Source organism: Nymphaea colorata, chromosome 8 (assembly GCF_008831285.2).
Source record: "Nymphaea colorata isolate Beijing-Zhang1983 chromosome 8, ASM883128v2, whole genome shotgun sequence".
In the NCBI taxonomy this organism is placed as follows: domain Eukaryota; kingdom Viridiplantae; phylum Streptophyta; class Magnoliopsida; order Nymphaeales; family Nymphaeaceae; genus Nymphaea; species Nymphaea colorata.
This window is the reverse complement of record NC_045145.1, coordinates 19,591,609-19,616,670: the sequence shown is the minus strand read 5'-3', so window position 1 is coordinate 19,616,670 and position 25,062 is coordinate 19,591,609. Positions and strand designations below refer to the sequence as shown.

The following is a 25,062-nucleotide window of genomic DNA, read 5'->3' as shown; positions in this document are numbered from 1 at the left end:
CGACGCGGCGACGCCCGACGCTCGTCTTCTCCGGTTCTCCCTCTCCGCCTCTGTTTCTTCGTTCGACCGAACGGCGGGTGCTTGGGTCACTGGTTTTTTGGGAAGCGGCGGCGGACGGAGATCGGCGACGGAAGACCCGTGGACGGCGACGGACGGTGAGTGGGCGACGTTCCTTTGATTTTTTTTCTTGTACAGTTGTTAGGGTTCCTCTCTCTGGAGTCTCTTGGTTCGATCTTTGTCTCAATCACCTGGCTCCTTTCCTCACATTCGGTGAATCGGTAAGATCCGTCGATCCCCTACTTTTCTTCCTCTTGATTACCAAAGAGTGGAAAGCCATGATCCGTCCCTTTGATTTTCTTTTTTTTTTCACACAAATTCCTATTTCATTTGCTTTTTTCATTTACAGAAAGAGAACCTTAATAAACATCCATTTCATGGCCGGTCGATCTCCATTGCTCGGACGAGAGAGACGAATGAGGGAAATCCGCTGTAAAGAGATTCCCTTTTCTCAAAAGCTCAAAATACATTTGTTTTCACGGGTCTGTTTTCAAAACCTCTCGGATATAAGATATAAGGATCAGAAATCGATACTGGATCTACGATCCGAAGCGAACAAAGTTTTTCCTTTTGTCTACACTGAGAAGGCTATTAATGGATAAGTTATCACCACTTTATGAGAAAAAAGTAGGTCCCTAACATGCTTCACTAAAGATGGAAACTTCATTTTTAGAAGAGTTTAGCGAAGGGGTAAGAGGGAAAAAATTGCCAGCGAGAGCATATTAATGTAAAGATAAGCGGAAAGAGAGTGCACAAATGATTCCGTACCTGTGGCGATCTATGATCCAGATTTCAAACTCATATAAGGATCCACATAAGTTTCAAAACAAGCAACGCAGGTTAGCCCATGTTGTGACTGAGTCGGGTTCGGATATGCATCAAATAAGCAACTCATTTTAGATCTCAACTTGGCCTGGCAGCTCATGCTCCGGGGAAACCGGTTCTAGACTGGGTATGGCCGTATGGGGTTCTTAAACCCGAACGGATCCGGTCTTCTGCCCGAATGATCAAGTTCGTAACTTCGTATCGGTTTGATTACGTCTCGGACCGGCCCGAATTGTTTCGTCCATATTTTAATACGCGGCGCGAGGGTGCGAGAGGTTTTGGCACGAATGCTCCCTCGCTCTCTCTATCTGTTACCTCCGTCCTAGGGTTTCTCCGGGGAGGGAAGATTTCTGGTGCAGCCTTCGGCCGGACAACGGCCAATTTCTGGTCGGCAGCTGCCGGACTGTAGGCAGTTATTGGAAAGGTCCGGTATTGCCTTCTCCTCTTTATCTTCTAATGATCGCTCCCATTTGTTTTTCGTGCTTTTCGCACAACTAGGGTGCGATTTTGACGTTATATTTTTTGCATACACTCTTCTGTGCTTGTCTTTGGAAGTGATCTTGGCATTTCCCTTGTCATTCTTCACATGTGGCGATCCTTGGGCGAGGGTTTCGGGGCGATCCTACATTAGTTCTCGCCCTTATTCCCTGGGATTTTGTCTCTACATCTGCCTCACGGTTGGTTACTGCATCTTTTTCTTTTTCTCTTCGGTTATTTGGGGCCTTGCCACTTTCTCGAAGAGTGACCTTCTTGGTTTTGTCATGGTTTGGCACAAGATCAATCTTAATTGGCCTTTAAGAGCCAAAGTCAAGGTCTGGACGAGTTCTGTTGTTAAATGTTGACATGAACTTAGCCGGAGCTTGAGGAGACGCATAACGTTCGACCCAAGCTAGAGTGAGCCACAGCACGCCGCTGGTATTCATGTGTGACTTGGACGTCTTTATAGCTGGCATATAGTTCTAGGTAGTCCCTGAAATAATTTCAACCAGAATGAATGAGCTTTTGCTGGTTGCTTTTGAGGGAAAAGAATGCCTTGAGCTACTTTTATTGGTTAATGTGTTATACATTGTCTCGAGCTTTGAACTTCAATATGTCTGGATATTGTTGTTGATGTGACAACACGGTAGTGTTTAATTACAAGCATCTGAGACTCGTCTGACATGGACATGTTTTTTGCATTTCAAGGCCAGTGCGGATAAGCTTTTCATATGTGTAGGCTTTTCAGTGGCTAGCAGGTAGCAGTTCATTCACAGAAACTAAGGCGATCATGGTCTTAAGCAAATTTGCTACCAAGTGGGGCATACTTTTTTGTTGGCATTAGGGACGACTAGAAACTTGGGTTCTTTCTAGGTTTGACGATTTCTTTAGTTGGTCGTCCACTCTGCTTTGGAGCCCAAATGTTTCATAATTTTTTTGTTCGGTTGTATCTATTATTTTTTTAATTTCTGTTAGGTGTCTTTTGTACAGCTGTTTTATTTTCATTGTCTGGGTGACCCTGTGGTTGGTCCTTTTCATATTCTCTTAGGACAGGCCCATTGTAATCATTTGTTTTCAAATCACATGCCCAGTCGTCACATTTATGATTTATCAACTAATTGTTTGTCATGGCTGCATTTGTGATTAACAATTTAACTTACACAGGTTTATAGGGATCTAGTTCCAAGGGGTACTAAAGCATTGAAATTACAGAATGTTTTTGTGTATAGCCCGTGAATTTTTGTCTCCAACAAAAATTCACAAGAACTATGCAAGTTTAGGAAATGCAGAGCAAAATGACTGCACCTTCTTAATTTAGGAATCGGAAAATTATGTATCTTAAGTGCCATTTTTTGTAAGCTTCAATCGTGCTAGTTTCAAAGTGTTATAAGGACACCTTTCTCCCCGTGTTTTTTTTTTTTTTTGTATTTCATGTCAGCAGATAAAGACAATTGATGCCCATAAATATGTATACGTAGTTGTAAGATTGTCTTTGTTGCTCAGTTTTCTTGTTTTAAAGTGTTCATAGTATAAGTTAACTAGAAAGAGGGGATCACTAAACTTGTAAAGACGTCTGAAGAGCTGCTTATGAAGTTTGATGAATTCAGTCGTGGCATTTAATCTTGAAGAAGGTCAAGATGGCCATCTATGTAAGGTGGGTATGGTAATGGCTAGTGTAGCTGTGTTGCTATGGTCCTACGGCAGCTTTTAGACATGGGTATGCCACAATTGGGTATTTTTCAGATTGGATTTAGGTCAGACATAGTTCAACCAAACAATGATTATTATCTTTTATTATGATGATCATTTTATTATAAACATTGTTTTAAACTTCAATCAATGGGATTGCATGTATGAACATAAACTGTTGAATTTTAAAGTTTAAACTATGTTGTTCTTATGCATTATTTATTAACCTATGGATTCTTTTTCTTCAATTTTATATATATATATATATATATATATGTAGGTGTACTGCCTGCTGTACCCACATTCTTTTACAAATTTCTGTGTCCAAGTCCTATCTCCATACCTGTACACCAGTGTGACTTACTGAGCCACACATGAAAATGTTTTAAGTTAAACATTTACTATAGTCATTCAAAGTGTGCATGGTGTCAATTTGATTCAGTAGTCAAAATTAAAAGTTTAGGTGAGCTGTACTAGTTAGTTGACTAGGATCCTTGGCCTATAAATCAAGCTTGTTTAACAAGGTTCTTCATTAGCTCGAAGGGTGAAGTGTGCAAATCTGTGAACAAATAAGGGTTACTAGTTGATGCATCTTCTTATCTATTCAAGGAACATTTTTTTTTCTTGTCTCATGACAAAAATGATGGCACTCCCTTTTGTATATATTTTGAGTCTGCTTATCTATACATATACATATGCACATGCAGATCACTGAATTCTTGATTCTGATAACCAGTGCAGTTGCATTTTCTTAGTCTCTACTCTTGAAGGAATGGCGAATAACCCCCAACTATCTGGCTCACAGGTATATTCTATTATTGCATGCTGTCTTTGGTACTTTGGGATTATTGTTTTGAGCAGTTTGTGATGCTTATCATGTGTCTTTGTTTGTGATTGTGAAAAGCCACCTAGGCCCCCGATGGTGGGATCGACTGGTCCACCTCAGAACTTTGCTTCACCAATGTCCTTGCAAGTAATACTTCTGACTATAACTGTTTATATCTTATACACTTAGAAGTTGAAATTTTCCCTGATGATTGTTCTTTGAAATGAATGTTGTTGTACAGTTTAGGCCTGTTATTCCACCACCACAAAGTCAACAGTTTATGCCGTCAGCACCCCAGCAGTTCAGGCCTGTCGGCCAAGGTATTCCACCACCTAACAATATGATGCCTTCTCCTGTACAAGCACAACAGAACCCGTATGGACAACCAATGCAACAATTCCTCCCTACACCAGGCCCCCCAGGTCAAGTTGCTCCTTCTTCACAAGGAGTTCCAGGGCCTTATGCTCCCATGCCTGTTGCAACTGCATTATCCCAGCCTCAGCAAACTCATCAGCCTTTGGGCGCCCATCATGCTGGTTTTGGAGGTCCTGGAGCACCATTATCGTCGTCATATACAGTAAGACAAGACTGCAATTTTCTTTTCTTTCTTTCTTTTTGATGAGAAGAACAAGAAAAAGTCTGAATTTGAAAGCATAAATTTTTTAAGCCAAAAGTGATTCTGATTATGAAAAAAAGCTAAAGATAATGGCTAATTAACCATTTTATTTTCACAACCTTGAGTGTTCCAGCCATGGCCATTGAAATCAGATTAAATATTGGGCAGTTGGATATCGATTAAAGTGACTTGGGGAAGTCATTTCTTTTTTCCTCTACTCTACTAAAAGTTAAATGATAAACATATGGTTTTTAAAATAACATATATAATAATTCAATTACTATGATGGTGCTTGTTCAGTGGTGCTGGTCAGGAAATTTAGTTGACTTGTCTGAGTTTGTTCATAACTGAGTGAACGCAATTTTTTTTTGTTTTTTTTATCTTGGTTAAGCCCCAAAACGAGCAAATTTGGACTAGTCTACCTGAAATTAATAAAATAGAAATCTATAATTATTGAATTAGTGTGATGCTGCTTGTTTCGTGGAGCCAGTGAGACTCAATGGACTTGTCCTAGTTTGTTCATAATTCTCATAATTGAGTTAAGTCCCAAGATGAGCGAATTTGAATTGATCAATTTGTGGCTCATCAGTTCATAATCCATATGTGTGTCAGAAGAACTTGAAAACATTTTTCTGGATGTACCAGTAAACTGGTCTTGCAAGTTGCAACCTTTTATATATATCGCCTTTGTTCTGCATTGATGTTTGATCCTCAATTTCTTGACTGGCAAATGTTTTGGAAATTCTTGTTGGTAGTTTGCAACACCATCTTCTGCAAGCCAGCCTCAGAACAATATTAATCTACCATCACAATATCAACCTGTGCCCCAAGTTCCTACGCCATCTATTTCAGGACAACCCTGGTTGCCATCTGGAGTAACAAGTGGACAAGTTGTTGGACCACCACTGCAAACTGCCCAGCAGGCTGTATCATCTTCCACTGCTATGGTAATATTGCATTTTCTCTTTTAGTTCTTACTGGGAGCAGCTTTTCCTTCTGTTCATGTTTTTGTTTCTCTTATTTTCTTTCTGTGGATTTTCAGTTGTCAACCAGTCAGCCTAGTTCTAGTCTCCAGTCTTCCTCAGATTGGCAGGAACACACTTCTGCCGATGGGAAGAGGTATGTTGCTGTGCTATGCTGATTATACTCGTTAAATTTTGGGTCCATGCCATTGTATGCAGACACACATGTTTGTTCACGCTACTTGATAAAATTAATTATTGGGATTTATATGTGGTGATGTATTTCATTGAAAAGTAGGACACACACATGCAGACAGCTGTGCATGCAGACATACACATTTTCAGTCGTCTATGTACATGCTCGAGACTCACATTATGTGTGTATGGACTATGGAGATACATGTTTAAGCCTAAAAAATGTGATATACCCCACAATATGTAAATTTAAATAGCTCTTTCTTTCCTCAACCAAATCTACTATTAGATCCAAATCCTTGAATGCAATATCAGATCCGAGTCCTTTGTCCCCACTCAGACGGTTATACGTTGTGGGTACAAGCATGGCCAGATCTATGCCTGATTCATTTCCATCCCATGAGTTTTTTGATTATTTTTGTCATCTTGTTCTTCCTTCATATGTCATGCTTTTGTTTCTTGATGTACAGGTATTATTACAATAAAAAGACTAAGCAGTCTAGTTGGGAGAAACCTTTAGAGTTGATGACCCCCATTGAGGTGAGTAATAAGAAACATTTGTCCCATCACCCATCTATTTCTGTTGGCTTCTATTTGTTGTATTGGCATTGGATGAATTTTATTTTAATTTTTATGTTTATGGAATTTAGATACTTTTTGGGGTTCTTTATAATTGACTTCTATGCTTAAAATCGCAAAATTGTTTTATTTGGGCTCTCTGTTTCCTTGCATGTTCTGCTACTGGTTTGTAGATATCTTTTGGCAAGTCAGGAGGAAAATACAAGTATACAACTGCTCTATATGCTTACTTGTGAAGGAAGGGCTTCTCTTTTCTCAAGGCAGGCAATCATTGCTATTCACTTTTTCTTTTAACTTGAAGGGGCAGTATACAAATTGGTGGCTCTGTGCAATTTTTATGTTTAGAGCCCAATAAAACTTGTTTCTTTTTTCTAAAATATCTTGTTTGTCTGTGAATGTTTAATTATTGACAAATAATTACCAACTTGTGTTCGTGCAATTTAAATGATATTACTAATGCATGCACATTTTTAACTTTGAGTGGGTGTGACACTTTGTGCACACTATTGAAGTAGAAAAGGTTCTGCATTCTCTTCGATGATTTGCCCATGCCATTTGTTTTCTTATACTTCGCTCTCAAATTTTGCATTTTCTCTTTTATTCTTTCTGTCATTTCTGTTGCAATAGCATAATTTGAACATGCATTTTGGCTGTTTGTTTAATATCTTAAAATCTTTCTTTCATATTTACTTCTGTTTACTGTCACATGCTTGATTTTCATGGCTTCAAAAAGGTATCCAGGTGCACAATTGCTACTCTATTGAGAGGTATGAATTGATATGAGTTTGTTTTCATGTTGGTAGCCACCTGCTTCTCGATTAATTGATGGTGCTATTATGATTGTTGAAAGTTCAGCTGAATGGTTTCTAGCCTCCTGCATTTTGCTGAGTGAAGAAAGGTCTGTGATTATAGTATTTGATGCACCAAAATATTAGTCAAACCACATATTTTGAATAGTTATTCATGTTTGTTTCAAATATTGCCTTTAATTATTAATGCTTTTGTTTGATATTTACCTTCCATGCTCTAGGCTTCATGGTCCTAACAAATAGTATCCAACTTTTGACACCGGATACTTTGTATCTTCTTCACTTCAAAATTTGGATAGGCTTATCTGTAAACTTCAACTATCTTTGTACTGAATATTCTTTTCATTTGTTTCTTAACTTGCATAAAGCCTGGCATTTTATTTATAGCCAATCACAGTTCATAACCTTATTATGAGATTGTCATGATGGTGGCACATGCCCTTTTTATTTCTATTTTTGCTTTGATCTTTTATTTACATTTTTTTCCTTCTTTTTCTTTTCCTCCAAATATTTGCAAGCACATGCAAATGAGAACAAGGCAGATTAGAAATTTGCATGGAGCTGATAAAGCACAATCATAATTCAATGCTATTATGGTACAAATACTGGCTCTAGGCTAAAAATGTTATAGTAGGGTAATGCATTTAAATTGTGTATGCCATGCATGTGTGGTATTATGAGAAACACTACTGCACATATCTTACAAGAATTGAGTGCCATGTATAATTCACAAATGAATGCCTGAATAGATACTTCTGTTTGTTCCTTTTACTCCATCAACATCTTGTTTCTGTTTGTTTAGCATTTGGCAGAGTTTTCAAGTTGCAGCCTTGCAGGGAAAAAATTTCTTGCTGCTTAGATGAGAAATTGTTGTGTGAGATGCCATGTGAAATCTTATCTGTCTCTGACTGATCATAAAGAGCGTGTCAAAGTTTTAGGAATAAATGATAACTTAGGTTAAGCTGATGGTAGAGAAAATTACTGCATTTGCTTAAGAAAAGAAAATCTTGATAGTATGAAATTCAGTGACTGGACATTGGGTAGCAGAATGGTGTTTGTCAGTTAATGTAGATGGCTAGCAATTACCATCCATCAAAATTTTAGACGGTTGTTTTGTAGTTTCAGATGCTGTTAGCATGTAAACTGTAAAGTATTGAGAGTGGCTTGTAACCGTTGTGATTCTTCCGTCTAACTGCACAAAGCTACAAATTTTAATCCATGTGCACAGGAAATAGGAGATAAATAGATGACTAAAATGCCCAAAAATATAACTTTAATGTGAGAGTCTCTCTTTCCCCTGAAAGCATTATTCTGATCACACTGGATATGAACTTTTGGCGTTATGCTTAGCTGTGAACTGGTGTGATGATAGCAGCTGTAACTCCTTCAAGCGTTTATTATTGTTTATGCACCAATTGTATTTTAAAATGTTATTTTTAGGCACTTACTTCTAGTAGATTTAAGTATTAAAGCTTGTGTTAGGATGTCTGGGGATAAGTAATTTGCTCAATCTTAATCTCTTTGTTTGTACTTTGTAGTCATTACTATGTTTGAAATGGTTTGAGTTATCCTTAGACTGCATTTCTGGTAATAATGCCCTCTGTAGTTCGGAAGATGAGTAACTGACAAGTTTCAATGCTTTCTTGTCTCATTAGTTTGTTTCAATTTTATTTTAATTTATAACTCCATGACACGGAAGCTGTTATCAGTCTAGCAATCAAAACGCTAGATGGGACTGGGTGGGGGTCCCCCAAAAAGGCCTTGACTGTGCCTAGGCAAACCAGAAACAGTATGTGAAAGGAAAGAGGATGACGAGAAACTAGAAAGAAGAGAGGAAGATGAGGGTGAAGGGGAAGAAAAAGAAATTAAGAAAAAGGGAAAAAGGCAGGAAAAAAAAGAATGGCGAAAAGGGTAAACTCTAGTAGTAAAAAGTTAGGAGGAATAAAATATTAAACCTACGCTTCAAGGTGGTCCAGCCTGGTTGATAAGGTAAGTGTCTAGGGCTTAGCATGTTCTTTTTTATAACTGTTGCCAGTTTCTGTGTTTCTGTTGTGTTCAGTTGCTGAGCTAAGTAGGAATATTATCAATTTGTCACAAACGTGGCCATTTAAAATAGAAATGTTAAGAAGAGGAAAATAAGGAAAAATAAAAGAGTGAAAGATCACGATATTTTGAAAATATTGCCAAATTGAAAATTACATTTTTTGTTGCATTTTTTGAATATATTTTATACTTGGTTTATTTTAATATCTTAATAACTATTTTGGATTTCCTTCAGAGTTTGACAATAAAAATAGTAGAAAGCTTGCAACTTCACAATCTTCTCTATTATTTTTCCTTATTTGAAGAATTCCTGAAAGTTTTCCAAGAAAAAAAAAGTTTACAATGATTGGGAGAATTAAACTGCGATGCAGGTATTGTTCTTTATCCTTGACACTGACAAGGTAGCGGCCTTTGAAGACACTGTATGCCAATTTGTTGTGTCTAATTGCAGAAACCAGATGACACTTGGGTATAGTAGCTTGGATGTTTGTAATTGGCTAACTCTGCGATAATTATAAACTAGAACAAGCACTCAAACCACTATGTGATAATGCAAACACCATCATTTTGAAGTTGTGGAAACTATTAAGTCATTTCATTATATTTCCTCTTCTCGTTTCTCTGCTGTCTGTGTCTTGTGTTTCTCCTGATCTATCTATTGATTTTACCCAATTCAGTAAGGTGTATATCCTTCTTTATTTGATCTGTATATTCATTTAATATTTTTAAGCTCATTTATGCAATTTAAGATTGTTTATTATGTTCTTCCCTTAACTGCCACAATATAAAGGTTCTTGAATCTGGTTTCTCTGCTTTTTGTTATTTTATGTTTGTCAAATTCACTGATCTTGTTTTGTGTTGCAGAGGGCTGATGCATCAACTGTCTGGAAAGAATTTACTACTGCTGAGGGGAGAAAGTGAGTGATGACTGGTTTGCTTTCTACTCTTGCTTATTTTGGCTGTCTATAAACATTTTGTGTCATTTTTTCCAGGTACTACTATAACAAGGTCACCAAACAGTCTAAATGGACAATACCAGAAGAACTTAAGGTTATTTGACAGTTTCTGCGCACCTAGTTTATGTGTTTTGGTATGGGTGTGGGTGTGCACACATCAGGGGCCTATTCCTGCACATGCTTATGCTTGTGTGCACATTCACAATGAGTGTCATATTACTTTCCCTTTCTGGATGAGCTGTCATAGATCTGCTATTCGTCTGATTGTGCTATTTTTTTTCCTGACAGCTTGCACGGGAGCAGGCTGATAAGGCAGTTGCCCAGGTAGTGAATGTGGATACGTCAAATGTGGCTTCAGCAGCTCAAATCACTCCTACCGTATCTACCTCAGATATGCCAGCTAATGTTGTTGCTAGTCCTGCTGTACCATCCCCCATCATTGCAACATCTGGAGTTGCATCAAGTCCTGTTCTAGTTATGCCAACTATTAGCACTTCAGCAGTAATCCTGTCTAATCCACCATCTATGCCTTCAGTCTCTCCTGCTGTTGTTTCTACTCCTGTAGGTGTTTCATCTTCTCCAGGATTACCAAGTTTCAATTCCTCAACTTTTGTTGCCACCCATGCTGCTTCTGCTGCCTCTGGTGCTGCAGTTTCCACAGAGATGTCTTCCACTATACCAGTGTATGTGCGTTTTTAATTTTTTCTTTTTTCTGTTCTGATTCTGTTCAGTTTCTTTCAGTAGTTTTTCCTCATGATTACATATATGACTTCAGGAAAATCACTGCTGATGCTGCTCAAGCTGGTGATATAACATCATCCCAGGATTTGGAGGTGGATTTCTTTTTCTTTTTAATTTTTTCTTTTTTTTCTTCTTGTAAGTGATGATGTGTTCTGCTGAAAGAGAATATTACCTTTTAGGCTTTCTATGAGTGGGTAGTTCTAAATTTCTAATGGCTACTGATTTTGACGTACGTGACATTTTGTTGTAGCTAATTAATATGAATATATGGGCACCAATATCATTGTTGAATATCTCAAAAATTTGTGACAACTGACAAGGGATTTCTTGGGTCTCCGTGCCCCCAGTTGTGGTTTCTCTAAGAAGGTTGAAGGTTCAATGGTTGAAACTTGGAAGACAAAGTGAGCGAAACTATGAAAAGATAGGCTGTTAGCATTTCTTTTTCAAAAATATAGAAAGAACTCATAAATTTTGTCTAATGAATGAAACCTAAAGTCCTAAACTAGAAATTTGTGCCTAAAAGTCTAAAGAACCTTTTCTTTCCTCAAACATCCAAAACTAAGTTACATGGGTAATATTGGGTATGGGTATGGGTACAGTAAGGTTATGGTACGGTCATGGCAACTTTAAAAAATATGGGTATGGGTTACGGCAGGATATATATATATATATATATGCATATATACAAAGTAACACAAGAAAGACAAATGGAAGCAGCATTTAAATAAACAAATGATATAAATAGAAACATTACATGTTGATGAACAATAACTCTAAAAAAGAATGAAAATTGAGTTGAAAAAACTTAAATAAAGTAAAATTGACCAGTTTGGATCAGTTTCGATCTTAAAACTATCCAAATGTGTCTAGGCCCCTTCTTTGGGTATGGGTACGACGACACGAGTACGTAGACCTTACTGAAATACCCATGTGACTTAGATCCAAAAGAAATGTACTTTATTGCATTAATGTCCTGAGGTATGAAAATATGCATTTTAACAAGTTTTTGCAGTTTTTTTGGTGTTTTCTGGCATTTTCAGCTGGCTCTAAAGTTGTGATGCGAATGGTTTTTCTTCAGTGCAGGAGATAGTGTCTTATAGGCTGATTCAACTGGAAAATACATGTTGAGAAGATGTTTTTGATTGTTCTCTTCATCCCAATGCTGTTCTTCATGTTTTAGATTGGAATGAACTGTTATGGTGCTTTTTTATTTACAGATCGATATTTTTCAGAATTCTGATGAGCCGCACTTCTTATTTACACGTTTGTTGTTCCTTGGTTACAATTGCATTCTTTGGAAAAAAACTTACCCTTTATGCATTCAGTGTTAGAGCCTCAAAATTTTTCCATGAAATTTCAAATATCTAGTCAACCAAATCTTTATTATGATCCGTAAATTATCCATTCCCTTCTTGAAGTGTAGGCTGAACTCATACTTGAAGGCACATTTATGAGGATTAGCTTTTTTGGCTATTCTATATCAAGTCTTTTTGTGTTCAAGTTATGATTTATAGTTTGCTTGTACAGGAGGCAAAACGAGGAATGCCTGTTACTGGGAAGATCAATGTGACACCAGTGTCCGAGGAGAAGGCTGTTGATGAAGAACCTTTGGTTTATGCTACAAAGCAGGTACTTGCTTAATTTTTTGGTTATTCTTACTTGAAAATATAACCAGTTAACATCAGCAGTCGTTTAATTGCTTCTTTCCTCTTTAGGAAGCAAAGAATGCATTTAAGGAGCTCTTGGAATCTGCACATGTTGAATCTGATTGGACCTGGGAGCAGGTAAGTAGGGTATTAGTTTGGTTGTCTTTTTTGTTCAGGTTGATTACCTGCAACTAAAATAATAAATTTCAGGCCATGCGGGTGATAATAAATGACAAGCGGTATGGTGCTCTTAGAACACTTGGAGAGAGGAAGCAGGCTTTCAATGAAGTAAGTTGTTTTACCTGTTTTTTGCATGAAGATACTCTAGTTAATATTTGTCGCAAAGTTGCAAACTTGCTGTTAAGTTCTTTACCTGAGTTGATGATAGAGCTCATTGTTTATGTCTGCTATATAGTCCCTATAAATAATGGAACAGTTTTTGGCTGGGATTTCTAGCGGGGTCTGACAAAAGGGCTGATTTCATCCCCCTCTCTCACCTTCTGTTTCTTTGTTAATATTTATCATGTGTAGGAAAATGCAAATGTAAATTTGTGAATCATCTGCAGAGAATCCTTTGGTGCACAGACATCACCTTACTTCTTCCTCCCATGGCCACTTCTCACTGAAGTGTGGCCTGTGTCCACTTCTGCTGGCCTCTCTTTGTTTTCTGCCCTCCTCCTCTTTCCTCCAAATTGACTGATCAGAAAGATCCCAGTGGAGATGACGAATTTCAGCTGAGATCTTATGAAGCTTAAAAATACTTTGTCAATATTCAATGTTAATGGACTTGGATTAACCAGCTAATTGCATTAGCCCAACTTGGCCTTGTATGGGATTTTGTAGCTTTTATGAGGTCAGGTTGCCTTTTGTGAAGCTGCTAACAGGCCCATGGAGTCCATTCTTTAAGATGTTATTGTTGAGATACATTCATTACTTGATAAGGGTTGATTTTACAGTTCATTTGAAACTGGGATTCTACCAGGTGAAACTGATGATTCTTTGGTCATGACCAGCTAAAGCTGGCTAAAGTGCTTATAAGATAACACTAAATTTTATTTGAGAACTGCTAGTTTTGTTTCAGTTCCTAATCGTTTATCAGTTTGTCATGTGCTGATTATGCTTAAATTGTTTATCCATAACATCCACGTCTTCAATTTCTTTTCTGAGACTCCATATGTCCAAAGCATCTTTTGTCGAATCCTTGAAACCTGTATTTATTTATTTGTTTGGCCACCCACTGCTTCTTGGTCTGACTTAATATTCTGAATAATTCTAAAAAGCGAATCACCTCATTTGATTTTAGAAGTTATTATGATAAATCATCTGCACAACCATGTTATCCTGTTGTGGTTTTTTGACATTGCTTTCTGATTTTCTGTATCTTGTCCTGTTGATGTGATAGTACCTGGGACAAAGGAAAAAGCAAGAAGCTGAGGAAAAACGCATTAAGCAGAAAAAAGCTAAAGAAGATTTTACAAAGATGTTAGAAGTAAGTCTGTCTACTTCAAAGAATATAAATATTCCATATTTTCACACCCATATTGTCTGGGTTTCATCTTTGTAGTTTGTGTTTACATTTTATTCCGTCATTTTCTCTTTTGCAGGAATGCAAGGAACTCACTTCATCCACTCGGTGGAGGTTGTCCCCCTTGTTTGATCTCATACACTGTCTGTCTGTATATCTTCTTTTGCTTTTTTTTTTTCTTCAGTTGGTTGTGGGTTGTGTATTTTAGTAGAATCTTGGTTGTAGTAATATGCTCTTCCCAGTTGTCAATTGTACTGCGTCTCTAATTGTCTATGCCTTTCCACTGGCTTCAGCAGGACTTGTCGGATCTCTACCATAATCTAATATCTTTGGTTGCGCAATTCTGAGTTTCTAAAAGTTCCTTCGGAAAAATATAAGTTTGAACTTTGAAGCTGATTCCTGTTTCATTTTATCCCTTTCCCTTCATCACTAGCCAGTTTGCACTGACATAACTTCTTTGAAACATCTTAACTAATGTGCTAAAGTTTGGAGTGCATGATTGTCATTTATTTTGACACCTTGAACCTGTGGATGTACTTACTTTTTAATGGTGATGTTACGAAAAGGATGACGTTTCCTTCATTTCTCTAGAGTTCCCTTCCTTACCTGTTTAGATGAGATTGCCACAATTTTTTTTTTTGTTCAAGATATTGGGTAACAACGAAAAATTAAGGAAAAATGAAAAAAAATGAAACATTGCAATGTATCAAAATGTCGTCAAAACAAAATATCAGAAAAATGTCTTAGTTTGTCATGATATTTTCATGGATTTTAAATTGTTTTTAATTTTTTAGTTCCAGTTAGAGTTTTAATAGCGATTTTTGTGGTCTGTTTTTAAGTAAATTAGCAGAAAGCTTGTAATTCCGTTTCATAGTTTATATATTTATTTTTTTTAAATCTGATATTTTTCTATTAAAAGTAATTTTTGTGCTGGGTTTTGAGAAAAACCTTCTCCTGAAGAACCTGAGAATGATACTCGTCACAGTATTTCACAGTTGCTTTCTTTCTCTATGCCCTTCCATTTTTGTGTTTATAGTGTTTGTTGGATGATTCCTGGGTTCTATGCTAATTTTAGTACAGGCTGCATTGCCAGCATTGGAACTTTGTTTGTATTTAGGCTGATTTGTCATGTCTGTGCATCAGCAAAGCAGTCACCATGTTTGAGGATGATGAACGGTTTCATGCTGTTGAACGTGCAAGAGAGCGTGAAGATCTTTACGAGAGTCATCTTGTTGAACTTGCAAAGAAGGTCAATAGCTTAACTTTGCTTATATGATCTCATCCTTTCTGTTACTTGAATGTTCGTTTTTTGGTAGTTAATTTGACTTGCTGTGTGTTATACTGGTCTTGCACCTGGCTGGTGGATGTAGCTGATTTGCTTTGTGAACAGACCTTATTTACATTCTATCTAAGTCTCAGGTATTTACGTTGGCAAACTGTAGCGGATCCTTGAATGGGTCTTTAGCGGTCTGTTTGTGTTCAAATTGTTTATGGTTCTTCAAAATGTGGCAATTAAGGATATGTTTCATTGCAAGGTCTGCTTTGTGGTACCACCTACGGAGGAACCCAACTTAGGCTGAGGTAGAGTAACTTTGTTAGTTGTTGACATTTCCTTCATGTTAGCTACTGATGGTTGGAGGCCAACACAAATTACTTGTTTCAATGTTTTTCTGCGGAACAAACTGATTTCTTTGAAGAGGTTATATCTTTTCTGTTGGATTGGTTATGAAGAGTATCAGAAAGAGTCAAGGGTTACTATTCTTATGGATATCCTGTTTATGGTTTCTTAGTTAGAATCTTCAGGAAATATTCTCTGGTTAGTCTTGCTTCGGCAATTTAAAGACATGTTGGAGTACTCAATTATTCATTGACCGCAAATGTGTCATTGGCACTCATGCCTTTCCTGTGAATGTCTCTTGGTACCTCACTTAAGGCCGTGCTACACTTTGTCTATAGAGGTTTCTTGACAGGGAGCACTGAACTGACACATGATTCGGCGATGTTCTATTCATTTGGTGATAAATCGTGAGACCTGAAGGGACCCAAAATGCCTTTACGTATTAATATTGTCTGGCACTTTGTTATAGAAAACACATTTTATTCAAAAAAAATCCAGAAAGAACGTTAAAAACAAAGCCAAAAAAAAGGGAAAAACACATTTTTTTTTGGAAAAAGCATTCCGGAAAAACACATATTGTGTGCGTTTTATTCTTTTTATTTTTTTTTCGTTTTTTTCATGTTTTTTACAATTTGTAATTACCAGTTCTTTATTTTCACATTTTTTACATTTTAATTTTAGTTTTTTATTTTTTTAAAAACATGTTGAGATTTGCTTGAGATTTTGAACTTTGCCATCTTATATCTGAGAAAAACCTCACCATGTAAACCTGAAAACTAAATTTGTAACAATGGTCTAGCCTTATCATGTCCTGTCATTTCATATTTGCTGTTTGCACGTGTTTCTAAAAACCATGGACCAAGAACACCATATTCTTGTTTCAAGGAACATGGCAGGATTATGGATGTTGTGGATCCAACAATCAAACACTAGGCATAATCATGCCATGTGTGGTGCTTTTCAATCATCGAAAATACAATGTTCTTATCAGATGCCCCTGTTTTATCCCAAGACATGGAGTTGTAAGCCTGACATCAGATGATGAAGTTGCTCAATGAGCGTAAGTTGATTCTTGGTATAAAAAGTAAATGAGGTTGTGTTCGTAGAACTACCATGAGCGGTTTGCGTCAGTTAGCATATTTCTTCTTATCAATTCATTTAGCATTTTTCATGTTAAACAAGGTTTATAACCCAGTAACCAGGGGCCTGAGTTGAAACATGCTGGGGCAACTTGGCGAGGAGGCCTGGGGTTGATTGCTTCGTCCTTTTTTTTCCCTCCCCAGTCTGGCTTATATATGCGTAATGTGTGTATGTGTGTGTGTATATATATAATGCTAATTTTAGACTTTTAGTAACCTACCTGCTAAAATTACATTATTAGTATACATATATGCATATGTACATATATGTATGTATGTATGTATGTATTATATACTTGCATTTTTTGTGTATACTACTGTGAAGTTTTGATTCTGTCTATGTGTGTGTTGGTCTCCCCCCCTCTCTCTCTATGTGTGTGTATGTATATATATATATATATATATATATATATATATGTATAATATAACAGTATACACGTTCTATATGCACTTACATTATATTCATAAAGGGCTCGGTTGAACCAATCTCTGACTGGGCCCAAGTGGAGTTCACTTGACCTGGTCATTCCATACTTGGCGTTTCTTGGCAATTGCGGGTTTCCCATTTTCTTGACGAGGTCGTGGACTGAGTCAACTGAGTTGACTCAGCTGAGTTCTTAGATACTGTCGCCAAATCATGGGTTAAAAAAAAGTTATTTTCTAGGCCAGGATAGTTAATATTCACTTGTAATTATTTATTTGTTATATTTTCACCGTAAGTACTTTATATATATATATTTGGAAGCAGGAACGTGCTAAAGCAGCTGAGGAGCATAGGAAGAATATAATGGAATACAGAGCATTTTTAGAATCTTGTGACTTTATAAAGGTATTGAAAATCTTCTCCATGTTATTGTCAGAAAATTGATTGTTAATTTTCAGATATAATATTGCTGAATAATAATATGTGTGACCCTCTAAAGGCCAATAGCCAGTGGCGAAAAGTTCAAGATCGTCTTGAAGATGATGAACGATGTTCACGACTTGAAAAAATTGATCGCCTGGAAATTTTCCAGGTAATATTTTCTTAGACTAGTTTCCTTGCCTTGTTTTATTGCTTTCAGCTTTGTTGGTTAATATATTATCCATATTTTTTTAAATCTTGCTGCAGGAGTATATAAGAGATTTGGAAAAGGAAGAAGAAGAGCAACGGAAATTGCAAAAGGTTGTAAATCTTTTTCTTTTGACCTATGCATTTATGTTTTTATGCTCTTCAAGGCCTTTTTTCATTAGAGCTTCTTGACAATTCCTTTTTGATTGTCACAGGAACAAACCAGAAGAGCAGAGCGTAAAAATCGTGATGAATTCCGTAAATTAATGGAAGAACATGTTACTGCTGGAATTTTAAATGTTAGAACTCATTGGAGGGATTATTGCATGCAGGTAAGTAGGTCGTGTTTTGGTTCTATAGGATGTGTTACTTTTGATGTTTCTTTCTAGCTTTCTTGATGGCTTTGCTATGATTTCTAATCAGTTTTTGCTTTCCAGGTTAAAGATTTACCTGCATACCTGGCAGTTGCTTCAAATACCTCTGGGTCTACGCCAAAAGACTTGTTTGAAGATGTGGCCGAGGATCTTGAAAAACAGGTGACTTAAACTGCCAGTCTTGTGAATTTCTCTTCTCTACCATGCACTACAGAGTTCCTACTTGTCCTCACAAAGAGTGACAGTCCACCCTCCTTTTTCTATTAATTTGTGGCAAGTCCAGCCTTTTATTTTTATTTTTTTTAACAACTTAAATCATGTTATGGGTTCAGTTCTATGCATTTAATGTACAGTGACCTAGATCAAACAATAAATTGGGATAGAACAGCTTACTGTCCTTGGTAGCAATGAAACGTAAAAAAAAGTTATGTTGGGTCGTTCGAGTGGAAATTCTTCTTGACTGTTCAACTTTTTTCCTTACTGCGGAGGAGTTTAAGCAACAGAAACTATGTTGTCGCATATTCTTCACTTAGTGGCTGAGCTATGTTGAGGCCCTGGGTGGGCAGGTGCCCAGCCTGCTTAGAAACTTTTGAATAATGTGAGTAGCGCCTGCACTGACCTAACACAATTGTCATATGCACTGCTCTTTACTTAGGGGCTCTCTCTCATATATATATATATATATATATATATATATATATATATTTCTATGGATATTTGGCACAAGGGGTTACTGTCTGGCTGGTAGTTCCTGATTCACATACTTCATCGTTTTTTGGACATTAGCTTTTTCAATATTTGGTTGATGGATACATATTTGTGCCCTGTAGTCTAATGTCTGGGTGGAACACTGTCCTCACTTATCTGGGTTTCCTGGGTAGTTTTTCTCGTTCATCCTTCAATTTGGAACTCTTTAGTCTGATATCCTTGTCTTGTGGTCAGAGCTTTATTTAGAATTGAATTATGTGTTTATGTGTATCATCAGCTTGTCTTTTTTTGTTAAAAATATCATTCTTTGAGTGACCACCAAGCATTTTTATGAGTTACATTCAACTGCATTAGTTCAAAACTTCAATTAGTCACAAAAAACACATTTTTTTTGAAAAAAAACGTGATAAATTAAATGGCTGTTTAAAACTTAAAAAAACGTGTTTAAAAAAAAAAAAACTAAAAATGAAAAGCGCGTTTTTAATTCATTTTTTCCCTTTTTTTTCCTTTTTTTTCATTTTTTTCATTTTTATTGTTTTTTTAATGCCAAACAGTTTTTTTTTTCATTTTCTATTTTGTGTTTGTTGCAAATCTATTTATCTTGTGATGTTTGTGTTATTAGTTTCTGATGTTTGTGTTATTAGTTTCTCACTTATTTTATTTTTTCCTCATTTTTAGTTTTTAAAATTTTTAAAAATTTACCATATTTTTTCCTTTTTTTTTCAAGCTAGCTGTATTATACCCGAGAAAATCCTCGCCGTTTAAAACTACAAAATGTTATTTGTGACTATGAATCAAACTCTATTGCATTTCATACTATTGATGTGGCTTGTCTGTGGCTGTTTTGAAGTTCCCTATTTTTTAGTGATTAGCGTGATGAAGAGTTTTGAAGGGAAGCTTGTTTCTCCAGAACAAGTAGTAGTGGAGCATGTTGAAGAACCTTTGTTTAAATGTAGCTTTTAGATTCTATAGAAATATTTTTATTCTGTTATTATATAACATCCATAGCTACCCAGGAAGCAGTCTTGGTTGGTTTTGTTGCATCAAGCCTACTTGGTAACAAGCTGAATGCATATGTTCATCATGTACCTGAAGTAAGTATTGCCTTCCAGGGACTTGATTGAATTCTGTTTCAACTATGCAAGCAAAAGTGGGCTACCAAATGGTAGAAATGGTGCTGATTTCAAGAGATAGAGGGGTGTCCATAGCATTCGACTAAAAGGATTGAATATGGAAAATGATTGAACAGTAGAATGGATTGGAAAACACCAGTAAGCAGTAAATAAAATTCAAAATTACATTAAAACATGTTTTTTTTTGCTTGTTTGCATAGTGCAAATCCTTTGGAAGCTATTGTTTAGGCAGTTCGATACATAATCTTTTGGTCTAAGATTTTTCAATGTTTTGGCAGTGGTATATTGCTCCATGGGGCAAAGGTCCAAAACATGTAAAAAAGTGTTTCATAACTTTATCATGCAGTCAATTTTGTTCAACTTAATCCAGTCAGCCACATCTTTCTGCTAAGGAGTGGAAAATCTTTATCCTGGTGCATGAATCAAATTATTACATGTGGGAAAAATCAACCTTTTCTCTGCAATGTTTTTGTCATTTGTTCCAGTGGCATTTTGGCATTTGATAGGAACATATTTTATAAACACGGATGACCTTTGGATAGGGTACTAGAATGGAAAAATCCATTAGATAACGAAGTATTATGAAGTCATCTCTTGTGACAAATCAATAATTCAAAACTTTTCTTGAGTATTCTTGATCAACTAGCATTCATATATCGATGTAGGAGAATTTCTTTGGTAAGTCCCTTTGACATCTTATCATTTGCAAAAGATCCTTCACATTAAAACACAGGGGCAAGGTGCTGATCTTTGAATAGGAAAAAGAATATATCTCAGGGTCCCAAATTAATTGTTTTATTCAAAAGCTCCTTGTTCTTTGGAAGATCTATCTGGTATCTGGTACTGCATAGTTCCACTATTACTACTTGGCTTTTGGATTTGTAATGGTTTGTCAGAGTTTGACTTCTTCATTATTTTGGGAGTTATAGTGATCTGTTCTTCTTACCAAAGAAAAACTGGTGCGTTCTTTTTGAGCTTCATCAATTTTTTTTCTTAATTCTTTTCATTCAGTATCATGATGACAAGGCACGGATCAAGGATGCATTGAAGATGGCAAAGGTGAGTTGTTGGTTTGAGTAGAAAATAGTTTTGATGGGGCTGCTTCCTAACTGGGTCTATCAACAGGTTACTATGACATCAAATTGGTCTTTTGAAGATTTCAAGGATGCTATTTTGCAAGACGGAAACCTTTCACGAGTATCAGAGACAAATTTGAAGGTGAATATGGCTTACAGTAATGGGATTGGCTCATGATCTTTATGTGGATTTTCGTGTAAGGTGCAAGGGCTTTTGTCTTATTCAGTTTTTATAATAAGTTCCTGCATGCATATGAGAAATGAACAAGAAAATAATTCACCACTGGAAGCTACTGGACTGACAAGAAAAGCGACAAATTTGGGGCTGAAAACCTTATTCTAGTAAATTGCATCAGCTATGCTGGCTTGAGAAGTCAGACTCAGAACCACTTGACGAACAATTGACACTGCATTAATCTTTGCAATCCTGAAGTTTCACTTTGATGATTGTCTTTGCTATTGGTACTACTGGATTGCTTGCACTATACCTTTGGGTTCATGGTTGCAGCAACTACTTGCAGTTCTCACAACAATTCAGTATTTAAAAGAGGATATATTTGTTTAATTTGAATTCTCTGATTCAAATACCTACTTGCATCTGTAAAACTTGGACAATGTTGACTTGGTTACTGTTCACTGTTTAAATCCTTGTTAGTATCATGGACAATGACACTGGTGTGACGAGTCTTGCTTGCTGACTTTGGTCATTGTCATATTATTTTCTACTCGTCATAATCGTCATCATTTTTGCTTTTCTATCAAAATTTATATAACCATGAGTGCATCTGATTGTCTGGTTCCATTTAGTTGACTGTCTCAAGAGTCTACTTACAAGTTAGAACTTCTTCCGTTAGCATCTCTTCTTATTTGGAGGCTTTCTTGTTACATGGAATTGCTTTATTATGTTGTTGTATAAGAACAGTACCGGCTGGATGTTTTTGATTAAAATATTTTCCTTTTGACCTTTTTGTCAATATACATGTTAAGAACGTTTTGATGACACTCTACGCCTTTTTTGCCTGCATAGCTTGCAAGTGTGCTCTTTTTTTGTTTCTCTCCGAGCTCCTTCTATGTTCCACAAACAGTAGCTGTCAGCAAATTTCACAATTGTTGATTTGCTTATTTAAGATGAGGCATGGTTGTGATTTGAAGGAGCTATAAGGCTCTTCTCTAACTGAAGTCAGTTGTGCATTTGGTTTGCCTGATTAATTTTTGCTGAGGATTGTGCAAATTTTTTGCAGATTTAAATTCGTTCGATTTTGTATCTTCCACTATTTATGGAATTGCTCTATGTGTATCTATTGGTCATGTCATGGACTTGGATAAAATAATATGCCATATTTGCAGATTGTATTTGAGGAGTTGTTGGAAAGACTGAAGGAGAAAGAGGAGAAGGAAGCTAGGAAGCGGCAAAAGCTGGCAGATGACTTTACTGATCTCTTGCATTCTGTAAAGGTAATGCTTAAATTTCGTGATCAAATAATGGTTTTCCATCTGGGTTGCTCTTTGGGCACCCCGGCTGCTGCTATGATGTGATTTAATCTATAATTTGGGTGTTTTCTCTTAAAAGGAAATAACAGCATTGTCTAAATGGGACGACTGCAAATCACTTTTGGAAGATAGCCAACAGTTTAGGTACTCGTGATTGTATTTTTGAAAGTTTAGAATTGGTCATATCTCTCATTGTGGTGACTCCATCTTGTGATTTTCTTGTACACAGGTCCATTAGTGATGATAGTTTCAGAAGGGAGATTTTTGAGGAATACGTAGCTCACTTGTTGGAAAAGGCTAAAGAGAAGGAGCGGAAGCGAGAGGAAGAAAAGGTATTACCGTACAATATTCAACTAGTTTTTGTCTTTGACTGGCAAGAAAAAGCCAAGATGGCCTTAAGATGTTCATGTCATGCCACTGGTTCAGATTGGTTGACTAACCAATTATTTTCCAATGGGTCGATTGCACTTCAGTTGTAATTTTTGTAGCTCATATGGCTACATCCGAGATGGTCCCTGTGATAAAATATCTTTACATTTCGTTGCATTTCTTAAATCGTAATGCAGGCAAAAAAGAAAGAGAAGGAAGAAAAAGAGAAGAGGAAGGAGAAGGAACGGAAAGAAAAAGAGGAGAAAAAGGAAAGGGAAGATAGAAAAGAAAAGGAGAGGGACCGTGAGAAAGAGAAGGCAAAAGAACGATCTCGAAGAGATGAGACGGAAGGTGAAAGTGCTGATATAGGTAACAGCCATGGTCATAGAGAGGACAGGAAGAAGGAAAAGGACAGAAGGCACCGAAAACGGCACCAAAGTGGAGGTGATGATGCAACTTCTGATAAGGAGGAGAATGAAGAATCCAGAAAATCCAGGAGGCATTCGGGTGATCGCAAGAAATCATCAAGAAAGGTGTGTACATTTCGTTGGTATCATTTCATAGCCATCATGTTTCTCTAATCTTGATGGGCGTTGTGTTTTGCAGCACACGTATGAAACGGACTCGGATAGCGAAAGCAGGCACAAAAGGCACAAACGAGATCGGGATGGATCACGTAGAAATGGTGTGTACGAGGAGCTTGAAGATGGGGAAGTAGGAGAGGATGGTGAAATTAATTGACTCTTTTTTCAGCAGCTACTTTTTTGTTAATATGCGGTACTCTACATGTTCAATACTCATGTTGTCACATTTTCCTTTTTACTAATTATTATCAATTTCAAGCGTTTGATGCAGTCTTCGGTCAACTTCGTAACATGTTGCACTAATACTCTTGTCAACAGTCGACCATTGCTCAATCAGCTAACGGGATGTTCTACATCATGTACAATTTTTCTTGTAATTAATTTGAGTTCATTAAGGGTGTCGCATCTCAGATTCCAGAAGCGCATCGGTCTTGAATGTAACTCTTGCTTAATTTATATAGTCTGATCTAGGCTCTGTTTGATGATTTTTTGTTGGAAGCGGGCAGCTTCAAGAGTCCTCCGTGAGTTGTTTGTGCCCTTCTCTCTCTCTCTCTCTCTATATATATATATATATATATATATATATATATATATATGGCTAGATGGGAAAAAAACTGATCCGACAGGTGCTATTGTGCACGTCGCTTTATTATTTTTCAACTTTTGAATTATTAATTGGATGTGGTTTTCCTAATTCTCCCATGGAAAACAGGATGCTTCTTGCACGTACGATGTGCTTTATTCCTTACTAAGAAAATCCCGAGCTCTTGTGATGATGTGCAGAGCGTGGGTTCAATGCACGTCAATCGACACTGCATTTAACAGGTCCTGTGCTTGTCTCAGTTGCTTCCGCTAACGAAAGGTCCCGTGTCATCTCTTTTCTCGTCAATCTTGGGACACTTGTTTTTCAGTTGTACATGGGCCGAGGTACGTCTGAAAGCCGATGGCACGGCCACTGCTACCATTTAAACTTTGCCCATTTGCTGTGGTCTTGATGGGAAGGGGATACGGAACGCCAGTTTTGTCGCATCTTGAGCAGAGAAGAAAATGTTCGAGTCAGTTCTGTGATCCCGCTGTTGGGGTGGCAGTTGGGAGCTTCCATGCCTGTGATGAGCCGCTTCAGTTAATCCCGTGCTTTAAATGTATATCCATTAGGTTAATTCTCTTGTTTTCACATCTTTTGGCTTGCATATTTTTTTGGTTTCCAGAACTTGAATAAAAAGGTTTAGTTTTTCGGTAGTTCAATTTTTTGTTTTTAAAAAATTTCTTCCCTATATCTAATACAGACAGCAATCGAGAGAAAGTAAGTGCTAGGAAGAAAAAACTAATTCCAAATAACTAATCCACGTTCTCGCATTTTAGAAGTAGTTGAAAGTAGTAGCAGGGCCGGAAATTTTAATTCGAAGGGGCACTAATTAAGAACTCTTGTCCTTTTGGAGGCACCCGTTTATACATGAGTGAAAAGTTGAATACACTAATATAAAATTACATAAATCTTATGAGACCGGTGTGAGCGGTACAACTTGACCTGCCCGCTGTGGCTGGGCCACTAGTCTCATAGGTTCTTTAGGCA

General features: G+C 36.9%; 1 protein-coding gene across 4 annotated transcripts; it reads left to right on the top strand.

Annotated features, from left to right (window-relative positions):
* On the top strand, positions 1–23,899 carry LOC116259728 (pre-mRNA-processing protein 40A). Of its 4 annotated transcripts, XM_031637641.2 has the most exons (30): positions 1,163–1,306; positions 1,438–1,559; positions 3,785–3,853; positions 3,953–4,021; positions 4,116–4,451; positions 5,246–5,437; positions 5,533–5,609; positions 6,118–6,187; positions 9,943–9,995; positions 10,071–10,128; positions 10,323–10,717; positions 10,810–10,867; positions 12,303–12,404; positions 12,491–12,559; positions 12,632–12,709; positions 13,824–13,910; positions 14,026–14,060; positions 15,090–15,195; positions 17,452–17,532; positions 17,627–17,719; positions 17,815–17,868; positions 17,970–18,086; positions 18,192–18,290; positions 20,981–21,028; positions 21,095–21,187; positions 22,393–22,500; positions 22,616–22,680; positions 22,766–22,868; positions 23,103–23,438; positions 23,512–23,899. In XM_031637641.2, the coding sequence occupies exons 3-30, from the start codon at positions 3,821–3,823 to the stop codon at positions 23,644–23,646; spliced, it is 3,150 nt and encodes a 1,049-aa protein (XP_031493501.1). In that variant the 5' UTR covers positions 1,163–1,306; positions 1,438–1,559; positions 3,785–3,820; the 3' UTR covers positions 23,647–23,899. The 4 variants fall into 4 exon arrangements, with proteins under 4 accessions (XP_031493500.1, XP_031493501.1, XP_031493502.1 ...); XM_031637640.2 differs by lacking the exons at positions 1,163–1,306; positions 1,438–1,559 and adding an exon at positions 1–155; XM_031637642.2 differs by lacking the exon at positions 1,438–1,559 and having other exon boundaries at positions 3,790–3,853.
* Positions 23,900–25,062: the final 1,163 nt, after the last annotated feature.